The sequence below is a fragment of the Desmodus rotundus genome, chromosome 5 (assembly GCF_022682495.2).
Source record: "Desmodus rotundus isolate HL8 chromosome 5, HLdesRot8A.1, whole genome shotgun sequence".
NCBI classification, from domain to species: domain Eukaryota; kingdom Metazoa; phylum Chordata; class Mammalia; order Chiroptera; family Phyllostomidae; genus Desmodus; species Desmodus rotundus.
In genome coordinates this window covers 122,016,589-122,029,441 of record NC_071391.1, presented here as the reverse complement: position 1 = coordinate 122,029,441, position 12,853 = coordinate 122,016,589, and the positions used below count along the sequence as shown (strand labels likewise).

Sequence of the window (12,853 nt, the reverse complement as noted above, 5' to 3'; positions counted from 1 at the left end):
TGTAACTTGACTTTCAAAACCCATCAGCTGTGCCATAAGGCTTCAGTGTACACACCCAACCATAATCCCTGCAGTCACCCCCTCTTCCCACCGCACACCCCACTTTGCAGCCAAGCCAGGCCCCACGTTCTCTGAGCACTGTGGTGGGTTTCTGCCTGTGTGCCTTTTCTTTTTCCCACGGTCACTGCTTGGCGTGTGGCCTTTATGTTTGTGTTTGAATATTTTAGTTGTCCCCTAAGCAGACGTCTGTCTCCAGTCTCTCGCCCAGCAGAAGCATTCATGCTGCCCACCCAGCCTCCCAGCCAGGCCACAGACTTAGCCTGGAGCGTGTTTGTAAAATAGGGATAATGCAATAGCGACAACCAACTTGTGAGCCCTGAAGAGTGGTAATAATATATATATATATGTTATTTTTTAAATCATATCATTAATACTTGTGAAAGAATCATAGATGCTTTTGGTTAAAACAGAATGGATTCCTACCTTTGCAACCCTCTACCTGCTAATCTCCCTCTTTCCCGGTGAATAACCACTGCTAATAACCTGGCTTCTTTTCTGGGTCATAGTCACCTGTATATATGACATGGTATATTGAAAACATCAGCCTCATGCAGTTATTTCAATAGATGGTACCCATGAGTATTGCCTTCAAACCAACTTTGGCTCCAGTTTACCTTTCTGTCTTCATTACCTGCCACCTCTCTTAGGCGGCTGCTGCTGCTTTTTTAAAAAAACTTTAAAAATGTAATTGCTTCCACTACATCCAATTTACCCAGCACTTTCCTGACTTTGCTTTTGCTGGTCTTTCCAGAATTCAGGGTGAGGAGAAGTAAGTTTACAGTTGGGAGTACATGAAATACAGAGTTTATTCTTGGATTATTATTTACTAATTATTGTATTATTTTCCATGGGAACAACTCTAAACCTACTTTTGTCCCTCCCTGTAATTAAATCGCCACTTTATCACAGAAGCCTCCCGTCAGCCCCCAGGCGAAGGGAAGCTACCCTCCCTCTGAACTCTGCACGCTGACTGACTGCAGCGTTTATCACTGTCTGCGTTTTATATTTGAGTTTATATGGATAAGGTTGTTGTAGAGGAGGGGATGCCTTACCTCTCACTAAGTTGTCAACTTTTAAAAGCTAAGTTGTAACTTTTGTTGTTGTTGTTTTAAAGTTTTTGTTTTGAAATAACTTTATACTTAGAAGAAGTTGCAAAAATAGTACACAGAATTCCGGTGTATCCTGCATCCAGCTTGCCCAGTAATAACATCTTAGTAACTATGGTTAAGGTCTGTCTTTAATTCATCTTTATAGGCCTCCTGGTGACTCTGAAGAGCCTGATATTGTTTACTGGTGAATGAATGTGTGCTCCATGAGCTTGGAATCACATGCAAATTAACGGGGATATTCATCCCATCCTTACCCCAGGACTCGCTATAACTGGCCTGTCTCAACAGACCCAGACTGAAGTCAGGGGCATTTCATGCCTCTTTTGTGAACACTTGGTTGACCTACCAGGCAGGAAGGATGAGAGAGGGTTCTGGAACACATGCCTATTTCTGAGATTCCTTTCAAAATAACACTTGAGGAGGGAAGTGGCCGTGGGCGTGGAATTGGCTGTAGGCTGATGGTTGATGGGATGTGTACTTGCTGGTTTGTAATAATACCCTTCTGTTTTCTTTTGTATGCTTCGTGGTCTCAATTCTGCACCTCAAAGAGTTAAAAACTGCCACACCGACAAAGCTTCATAGCCATTTCTTTCTTAGGTTTTAGAATTCATCCCTGCTAGGCCGCACTGAGTAGGTATATGCTACGGGCTTACCTCATTTTACTGCGCTTTGCTTCATTGTGCTTCAAAAGGTGTTGGATTTTTTTTTTTTTTTTTTTTTTTTTTTTTACAAACTGAAGGCAAGACCCTCCACCAGCAAAACGATTACAGCTGGCTTTATTGCGATACTTGCTTTGTTAGGGTGGTCTGGGACCAGGCCTGCGATATCCTTGAGGGATGCCTGTACCTCAGGTTCAACCCAAATGCACTTAATTTGTGTTTTGGGGTTGAAAATGGAATTGATTATGCCAGAAAGAGGCAGAGAAGGTAAGGATTATTTGGAGTAATTGTCTGGGGGTTTTCACAGAAACACACTCTGATCTTTGATGGAGATTGATGTGCACCGAGCAGCCCCCTGCCGCAGAGTGTTGTGGTCCTTGGAGAACTTGCTTCTTTGTAGATTGTAGCGCGTCCTTGGTCCCTGCTCATCAATGAAGAACGTATGCGGATCTGGTGCGTGTGTTGGCCGAAACAGAGGTCAGAGGAACAGCAGGGGAGAAACCGCTGTGCAGGGAGGAGGTGCAGAGCCCAGTTTGTTCAGGCCCGGGAGAGAGCCGCACGCACATTCCTGCTTGCCACGGGGAAGGCAGAGAAAGCAAGGACAGCCTGAGGCGGCGGTTGAAGGGAGGAGCAATCCTGCAGAACACTTCTCTGTACGCTGGTATTTTCCCTGTAATTTCTGAAAGATGTCAGTTTTGATCCATTAATGGGTTAAGAACCGACAGGTTGAAAAATGCTGCTGTTTGACACGTATCATTTAATGTTAACACTGAACATTGTCATAAAATTATTAGTCTTTTCTAAGGTTCCTTAGAACTTCAAAACCCGGTAGATCCAAGTTTCATTGCACGTGCCGCTGTCGCTTTTTAGCTGTGTGGCCCTGGACAAGGTGTTTACCTTCCCGGCCTCAGTTTTGTCATCTGTAAAATGGAGATAGTAGGGGAAATGCCCACTCCTTGGAACTCTTGGAAAGGATTAAATGAGATGATGTCTGTAAAGTGCCCAGCACAGTGCCCAGCTGAAAGGCCTCGATAAGTGGTAAGTATTTTTGTCAGCCACGAATCTATGATCTTCCCTAAGTTGGGGCCTCTAGGGAATCAGAATCGGCTTCCAAAAGCCACGTTCCCTAGTTATCTTCCTCAGTTCTTTTTGTCTCCCTGTTTTTTGTGGCAGTAACCTTTGGGAGTACCCAACTGTTGGCTCTGGTGCTCAGGAAAACAGCACTCGGTTTTCCGGCAGCCGTTGGTGGTGGCATTGGCAGGAGTGCCGCTGGAAACATGGGGGATTTTGGCAGGCTTAGTGGTGTTTGCTGTTGGAGACTGCCTTGGCAAAGTCCTAGGTGAGAGAGGGATGCCTGGGCTTCCCACTGATTCATCCCTTTAGTGTGGAATTCTGGCTAACCTGCATCTGACTTGGGGGGTGGGCAGGGAGAGCCCAGGGGGCTTCGTTACAGAGGAGTTTACCCCTTTGAAATTCTCTTACTGAGGGGTCGTTCTGCACCATGTGAGTTTCCTCTTTTTTAAGCTGAACAACTTTGGCCGCTGGTCGAAATAATTAAACAGAAAATGTTCTGGTATTTCTGGCACAATTAACATTTTTACTCTTCTTAATTTGATAGAATCTTAGGATTTTATTGCCAGGAGAGCCCTTAGGAGATCAGTGCAACTCTGCTACGTGAGAGGCAAGGGTCCCCCCTCGGAGCGGGAGCAGGTGCAATGCTTTTGCTCACGTCCCTTGTCCCTTCACGTTAGCTGGTGGACTGGTGGCATTTTAACCATAGTCACTGCAAGAAAACCATTACTGTTACTACTGTGGGCAGATCTTACTGTACTTACCAGGTTATTACCTGGGATTGCAACCCATTTAGAAATCTCAGTGGCTTAACCCGGCAACGATTCATTTGTTGCTCACATATCAGGTCCAATCAGAGTCAGGTTCTTCTCTGCACAGACGCTTGGGGACTTGGGCTCATAGGGGCCCCGCCGTCTTATAGCCGTTTCGGAGGGCACAGGCCTTCCAGGTTGCCATGGCAGGGAAGAGAATCAGCACTCATTCTACGTTCCTGCCCCGAAGTGACAGAATCATTTGGCAAACAGCTCATCTGTCAGACCTGGTCATATGACCCTGCCTAACTGCAAAGGGGCTGGAAATGTGGGGGGCATGTGGAATATTTGATGAGCATTACCAGGGAGAAGTGATGTATGATGATATATATGTTAAAACTATATATTGAAAACAAAGGCGGCTTCTTCTCTCGATCTGACAAGTTTCATTACTCCCGGTTTTCTAAGCCTCCAGGTTCACAGAAGCTGTCGTGGCAGCAGCTCTTCCTGATAGTCTGGTGGGGACAGGGAAGCACTGCCAACCGCAGAGTAATGGGGTCCATGAGCAGAGGGACAGATAATGCAGTAGAGAAACAGTGGAGGCAGCTGTGGCTTCAGCTGCTGACTTTGTGACTTAAGCTTTTGCCCCCGAAGATATCAGATCCTAATCCCTGGAACCTATGGATGTTGTCATACATGGCAAAGGGGTGGTACAGATGTGGTTAAATGAAGGCTCTTGAGATGGTGGGATTATCCTGATTATCCCACTGGGCTCTAAATGCTGTCACGTGCATCTCCATAAGAAGCATGCAGCGGGAGATCTGACACAGTGACAGAAGAGGGGGAGGCAGTGGGGCCCTGGAGACAGAGATTACAATGACTGGCTGTCAGCCAGGAAGTACCCACAGCGGCCAGAGGCTGGAAGACTCAAGGAGTGGATTTTCTCCTAGAGCCTCCGATGGGAATGCGGCCTCCTAAGGCTCGGTATTGGCCCAGGGATACTGATTTGGCACTTCTGGCCTCTAGAACTAAGGGGAAATACTTTTCTACTGTTCTGTGCCACGAAATCTGTGGTAATTTTTAACAGCAGCTACAGGACAGTAAGCTACTTGGGCTTCCAGGGCCTCGGTGGTCAGTGGCTGTCACTTTTACAGCCAGCGCCCTGAGGGTTTGGTGACCGGCATGAAGACTGGGAAACTAGGTGGCTGGGGAACGGGCTGAAAGCGAGCATTTTCTTTGTATCTTCTGTTTTCACATTAAAAAAAACTTTTAAAATTATTAATTTTAGAGAGGGGAAGGGAGGAAGAAAGGGGAAGAGAAACGTCAATGTGTGGTTGCCTTTGTGCTCCCCCTACTGGGGACCTGGCCCACAACCCAGGCATGTGCTGACTGGGAATCGAACCAGCAACCCTTTGGTTTGCAGGCTGGCACTCAATCCACTGAGCCTCACCAGCTGGGGCTGTTTTCACCTTTTAAAGTTGAACTATGTGAACATACTACCTATTCAAATAATAAAATTGATCTTTACAGCCCCGCGAATGCTACAGTAGGGGGATGTGGTTAATTTTATGTGTTCAACCACCAGTGCCACTTGCGTTCTGCGATGTGCACCCAACCACCAGTGCCACTTGCGTTCTGCGATGTGCACCCAACCACCAGTGCCACTTGCGTTCTGCGATGTGCACCCAACCACCAGTGCCACTTGCGTTCTGCGATGTGCACCCAACCACCAGTGCCACTTGCGTTCTGTGATGTGCACCCAACCACCGGTGCCACTTGCGTTCTGTGATGTGCACCCAACCACCAGTGCCACTTAGGTTCTGCGATGTGCACTCAACCACCAGTGCCACTTGCGTTCTGCGATGTGCACTTTGAAGAGTTATTTACAAAATGTTGCCCTACGGCCCTTACCATCTCCCCTACTCCAATTTCTTCTCTCTCTATGATGTTTGGGCCTAGGTCAGTAATGGGAAAGAATTATGTGGAAAAACATGAATGACAATACAATAATTATAACTTAATTTGAATCTAAAAATGTAATTTAATTAAAAACTACCTCAGAATTCCTCTTATTCTGGATCAAGGCTTCCTGACTGGTGTGCTGGGATTTCATTTTCTCAGCCTCGGGACTGGGCAAGGGCCAGAATGTCCAGAGCCCCCAGGCAGGCAGCTTCCGCTCTAAGAATATAACCCCTTGGTGCTGGTACGTTATGTAAATATTACCCTCAGTTTCAGTGTGTGCCGTGGTGTGGAAAGGTTGGTAAATACTGCTCTGGCTAACGTGTGGCCTTTTAAAAATGTACGTTGCATAAAAATCGCTATGGAAAGCAAACGGGGTCTTCGGGAAAATTCATTCTAGTGATTGTTTTGCTCCAGGGCAAGCGTCCTCGGCCTTGTTTGCACTGTGACAGCCCCGGGGTGGCGCCGCGCTGCTGGTGAGGGCACGGCAGTTCGGCCGAGCCCAGAGAGCTGGCTCGGCCGCGTGTGTCCCACACCAAGCCTATAGGCAGAGGCGGCAGAGTTCCCTTTTGAGAAATGATCTCACGTTCACTCTAGTTTACCAAGAAACACATCATTGAAAACGTGGGTACGTCTACTCCACAAGAGCAAAGTCCTCTGACCAGTGCCGTAGCTGACATCATAGCTGAGCATCCGTGCCCTCCCTCACAGGGCGCTAACGTGTCGTGTTGAGGTTGCCTGAGTTATGAGTTCATTTCAACTTCACAAAATAAGAAATAGATTTTAAGTATTAGTGACAAGCAAAAAAAAAAAATCAGTGGTTTTACCTGCAGTATAGAAATAAGAACTTTCTCAAGTTTTAATTTTCATTTGAGCTGTAATATTTGTTGTTCTGTTGCGTCCTGGTGGGTCTGATGATGTTGATAATGCTCTCTGTCCTTTATGTTTTCTGGAATAAGTAACTGAATTGATATGTTAGTATAGTACTGTCTGAAAAACTCTTAAGAGCTATTAAAATGCTTAAAAATAAAATGATCGATTCTTCTTTTGTTCTCTTGACAGGATAATTGAAGCCATCTGCATAGGTTGGTTCACTGCAGAGTGCGTCGTGAGGTTCATCGTCTCCAAAAACAAGTGTGAGTTTGTCAAGAGACCCCTGAACATCATTGACTTGCTGGCAATCACGCCGTATTACATCTCCGTGTTAATGACAGTATTCACGGGCGAGAACTCCCAGCTCCAGAGGGCTGGAGTCACCTTGAGGGTGCTTAGAATGATGCGGATTTTTTGGGTGATTAAGCTTGCCCGTCACTTCATTGGTCTTCAGACACTTGGTTTGACTCTCAAACGATGTTACCGAGAGATGGTTATGTTACTTGTCTTCATTTGTGTTGCCATGGCAATCTTTAGTGCACTTTCTCAGCTTCTTGAACATGGGTTGGACCTGGAAGCATCCAACAAGGACTTCGCCAGCATCCCTGCTGCCTGCTGGTGGGTGATTATCTCTATGACTACAGTTGGCTATGGAGATATGTATCCTATCACAATGCCTGGAAGAATTCTTGGAGGAGTTTGTGTTGTCAGTGGAATTGTTCTGTTGGCATTACCTATCACTTTCATCTACCACAGCTTTGTGCAGTGTTACCATGAGCTCAAGTTTAGATCAGCTAGATACAGTAGGAGCCTCTCCACCGAGTTCCTAAATTAATGCGTTGCAAATCAAGTCTTGCCTACACTTTGTTTGGTAGAAAGAGTTGATGCTCCTTCACATTTACGCGCTTCTTGCTCGGCAGGCACTGCAGTGTGTGTGTGTGTGGTACTGTTATCTCGGTGGGGTAAAGACTATCCTTCCCAGCTGAAGGGATTAAACAGTTTACTTATTATGGAGTAAATAGGATTGAGACTGCAAAGGAGAGGTGACGTCTCTAGAGTTAATTTTAGGATCTTATTTTATTTAGACTTGTCTCCTTCTTGCCTTGAACAATTACACTTTTTTTGTTTTAAAGTATATTATTTGAACATTTTAAAATGGAAAGCTACTATTTTCCAAATGTTTTTCCATCTTATGAATTCAGAAGAAGCTTGGAAGTTATGGTGTTTTTTGTTGGAGAGTAACATTTTCATTTCTAAATGTTTTATAATCTCTCATATCAATGTCAGAAGTATCTTGGAAACATATGTCACATGAGGGAACTGTTTAACAAATACTTAAAAAATTTGGCTGAATTTAAACTGTATAATGGAGCTAGATACAAGCAAGAATAGTATTTGGAAAACTTTTCCAGCACATTTCTCAATTCTCAGATTTATTTTTGTTGCTATTATTCACTTAATCACGCAGCTTCATGAAGCTTGCGTATGTCCCCACTTTTTCATTTTGGATTTTTAAAATCTCTTTACTGAAATGACTCTTTTAAAAGAGTGTTTTAGAATGAAGAGAGCTTGTATTAGCATTTTATTGGAGTTATTTTATTTGAATTCATTGCTGTCACTAGGGGGTAATTGACCTTACATTCCAAGGTCCAAACAAGAAGATTTTCACATAAAAAATGACAATAGAAGTAGTTTGATATCACAGCCCGTATTTTTCTTCTTCTGTTCTTTTTTCCGCTGAACAACACGGGTTGAAGCCGTAGCAGGTGGAAGGATATTTACATCCACCAAAGTCATGCTTAGGTGTCGTCCCTGGGTTGTCGTAGACACAGGAACGACACATTTTCTTACGCTTGGTTGCCGTGTAGCTTAGCCATTGTGAGCCAGCTAAAAGCAATGAATACATAATTATTTGATCTGATCTTCACCATCGTGAATTACGGCTACACCAAAACTTCTTACAACCATATCGGATAAGATGCCACTTTAATCGAGCTGGATTATTAGGACTAGATGTAAAACTGGCGACTGTTCAATGCTAAAGTTTAGCAAGGTGAATTAATAAGACTTTTGCCTTGTTAACCAGCTGCCATAAAGAAGTCAGTGTATAGACAAAAAATTAAAGTCATATGAACGAATAATTTAATATTGTACACTGTAATCTAGTGGGGGGCAGAGAGAGGATGGACTTTGATATATTTGTCGGAGAAGGGGTTACCAGAAATGTTCATTAAAGGATTATTAGCCATGATTGAGTTCAGACCTCAACTAGTACAGGAGGAAAACTGGGGGGGAGATGGTACGATTGTGAAGGAGTAAGGGCCAACACCCAGATCTCTAAACATGTAGTCCCGCAGCTTGTTTGTCACACGTCTCTGGGTTTTGAGAAGCCACACTTCTTTGCCATTGCCGTTGCCGAGGTAATAATAGCAAAACTTTTCCTTTTCCCCAATTTCTGGATTTATGTGACATTTTGGCCATTAAGAATCTCACCCCATCTTTCCTACTACTGAACAGTGGTATGTTACCCATTACATACTCAAAATAAATTATGTTATTTATTGTATATTTATTGTATTTTAATATATTTGAAATAAATAGCATGGATTTATTTTTTTCTCACCTATTTGGATTAAGGCTTTGTGATTTATGCAAATAATATGCAGATGACAGCATCCTGATATTACTAATTAAGATACAATAGCCACCCATTTTGCTGACACAGGGAACTCTTCATGGGAATACTATGTCTTTTTTTTTTTTAATTTATTTTTTTTAAAGTTTTTATTTACTTATTTTTAGAGAGGGGAAGGGAGGGAGGGAGAGAGAGAGGGAGAGAAACATCAATGTGTGGTTGCCTCTCCAGCACTCCCTTCTGGGGACCCAGCCTGCAACCCAGGCACGTGCCCTGACTCAGAATTGAACTGGTGACCCTTTGGTTCGCAGGCTGGTGCTCAATCCACTGGGCCACACCAGCCAAGGCAGAAATACTATGTCTTTTCTCTCCCAAATAACTTATAAATTCTTTGAGGACTGGGATGCCCTGTTTTGCACACACCTTTCACATTCCCACAGTGTCTATGACAGATTTGGGGGGAGAGACTTATGTGTGCAGAGGCAGGAGGAGCAAGTCCCTACATGTGTGCCTGTGTAGCCACACGGGTGAGTACATACGGACTGTGAGGCTGCCCTCAGGCAGCAAGTAAGAACTCTCTTGTTGGGGATGCCAGACTTCATGAAGGAGCATGGTGGATAAATTCTAGACAGTTCAGCCACCTATTAGTTACTAAGAATGAACAGAGGCATTTTATTATAACTTCCCCTGAATGTTACTGCCTTTAAAAGAATTATTTGATAGGACTTCTTTCTTAGTTGTGCTTTTAGACATTTTTGATAACTCAGTCCTCATGGCACAGAGGCTTTCCTTTAGGGTCTTTATTAGTAGCGGGAAGTCAGGTATTACTCTAATTAGAGTGCTCAAGGAGGAAGCCTGGAGATTTGTTCTGATTTTACCACACCTGAGACTCTGACTTGATTCTCTGAAATGAATTTTTCAGGGGTAAAGTTACAAATGAGAGAATGCATTTGAAACTATTCAAGGCTTTATTTATCTTTTGCTTTCATGACTCTTGTTATTGTGGGTTGTTACTTGAAATAGTTACATTTGCTTTGCTCTTGGGTTTTGCAGTTACTTGTAACCACATCTTCGTAGGGTTTTACTTTCTTGAAAATGTAGAAATATATTCAAAGTAATATTTCCTGTTTTTAAGCTTTTGTCCAGATGACTTGCCTAGGTCTCCTGTGAGTGGGAACAGGGGGAGAAGATGGGTTAAGTTGGATGTAGGTGTTGGAAAGATTTTCTTTGTTGGCTTGATTTTTCTAGAAGTAATTTATTTTTCTCTCTTTGCTATAGAAATGAAAAATAAAAAAACTGAAAACTCCTAGCTCTGTTTTACTATTAAGCTTATATAACTCCAAACTTAATGCATAGCTTCACAAAATATTTCCAGAGCTCCCTAACCCTACATAAAGGTACCTTCCCTTACGGCATACGACATGTAATGCAATCAGCTATGGTGTCAATGTTTCACAGGGTCTTAGGAAATTAGAACTAAAGGGTCCTGCAGACACAGACAACAGGATGGTGGTTACCCGGGTGGGGTGGGGGTAAAAGAGGATAAAGGGGGGATAAGTGGTGCTGGAAGGAGACTTGACTTGGGGTGGTGAACACACAGTACAATATACAGATGATGTATTTTAGAATAGTACACCTGAAACCTATATAATTGTATTAACCAATATCACCCCAATAAATTCAATTAAAAAGAAAAAACTAAAGAGCTCCAGAGACCTTCTGGTCCTCTTCCCACGCCCCTTATCCCATCCGAATGTTAGCATCCGGGGAGCTGCGCCCCCAGTGGGCTGTGAGCTAGCCGTTGTCACCTGAGGGAGACTAACTTGTCCTGATCTCCCGGGTCTTCCTTGGCTTTAGCACTGAAACCCTGGGAAGTCCCTTGGCCCAAGGGGGACAGGATGGTTGTCGTCCCAGTGTGTGTGTGTGTGGGGGGGGACCCAGGAACCTCGTTCTCAGGTTTCTGGTCCCGTGCTCTGTGGACGTGCTTCTTGTTTGTTTTGTGACATCAGAAGGCACGAATGATTTCTTTTAAAAAATATTTTCTTTGGGACCTTTTTTTATAAGTCAAATGAAAAGCAAATATTGCTTTTAGATACCCTAGATGTCAGGAAGGAGGGCTTGGGACCAGTGTATAGTGAACTCAGGTTTTCTATAGCGTTTTTAAATTGCAAAACTTCAGTTACACACCCACTCACATATACACAAATAAGGGCAGTTCATAGTTATCGCTGCAGTGTTTAGAAGGTGCAGGTTGAGAAATGTCATAGCTGAATAGGAAGTAACATGGGTTGAAGCTTTAATGGAATGTTCTGGAGAAGTGCCATTTTGGTCAGGGAAGCTTGCACACACTTCCCTGTTGTTCAGTGTGTTTTGCTTCCTGCCTTTTCAGACCCATCTGCACTCAGAGGACGGCCTGTCAGTTCTGCCCCGAAAGTAAATTAATGATTTACTGCTCTGGGCCATGGAGCCTTCCCAAGGCGGTTACAGTGTCATCTGCAAGCATTACATGGTCCCGTCCCGTGATTAACATTGTTTCCTTTTAGCAGTTCCCCACTCTTGCCTAAACATTTAGATTTTTCCACTTATAGTGGACATTCCCAATAAGCATTTGGTTTTTCTAAAGATTTTATTTACTTATTTTTTAGAGAGAAGGGAAGGGAGAGAGAAGGAGAGGGAGAGAAATATCATGGTGTGGTTGCCTCTCATGTGCCCCTCCACCGGGGGGCCTGGCCCACAACCCAGGCATGTGCCCTGACTGGGAATCGAACAAATGACCCTCTGGTTTGCAGGCTGGCACTTAATCCACTGAGCCACACCAGCCAGAGCATAATAAGCACTTGAAATTTTGACCATCAGTGTAGGTGCAATTGCCAGTTTACTATTTAGGGGATTGAATTCAGCAATCTGCATTATTCTATAATTTAAACAAATTCATTTTAAGTAACTTTGGTGAGAAACCTTTGATTTATATTAAAAAGTACTAACACTATACCAAGTACAGTGAAAGCATTAATGACATTTCGTGGATGAAAGCTAGGGGGAATAAGTATTATTTGGGTTTTACCTACTAGGACTAAGTAATGCTATGTCATTTATATCTGAAGTGTTGCTCTTTATTTATGCAACACTGTATTAAAACTAAAATTCCCATAATTTTGTGTTAGGTAGGTTTTTCCCCCCTTAGATTTCAGTTATTTAAATCGTTTTGAAATAACCCTATGACTCTGCCCACGACACAGTAGAGGACGTCTGTAGGGTGTATTGTTAGTGTGTTTTTTTAAGTAAGTGTAAGTAATGACAGGTATTTTTTTCTGTATTAATATACAGAGACTTGTTTAACTTACACATTGCTTTTTACTGGGTGTTAACAGGCTTGATCTTGCAGCTTCGATGGAATCCCATGGCCTCTGCAATACAGAGAGAGGGCAGGGGACTTCCACTTCCCGAGTGGAGAGCAGTATCTGAGTTACAAATGTGGAACTCCGAAGGAGAGATGTCTGTGTGTGTGTGTATCTGTCTTCTTTCTTCAGCCATGGCCGCGCTTTCATTGGAAAGAAACACTTGGAAGTAAAATGCAACATTATGAAATCGCTGTTAAGGCTTTGCTTCCAGGTCCATGTGACAGCAGTTTATTTTTTGTTCATAGGACAGCATTGGAAAGTTTAAATTTTTTTAACTTTGAGATAAACTGCCTGATTTTGTAAATGTATCTATTCAGAAAATTTTACCATTTGC

The 12,853-nt window shown here is 43.4% G+C and overlaps 1 protein-coding gene across 1 annotated transcript in view; it reads left to right on the top strand.

Moving 5' to 3' along the window:
• Positions 1–9,157, top strand: part of KCNG3 (potassium voltage-gated channel modifier subfamily G member 3) — a 30,113-nt gene extending 20,956 nt beyond the window's left edge. The window contains exon 2 of the mRNA XM_024553088.3: positions 6,673–9,157. Within this exon, the coding sequence (XP_024408856.1) occupies positions 6,673–7,318 (646 nt within the window). The 3' untranslated portion in view covers positions 7,319–9,157. The remainder of the gene's footprint in view (positions 1–6,672) is intronic.
• Positions 9,158–12,853: the final 3,696 nt, after the last annotated feature.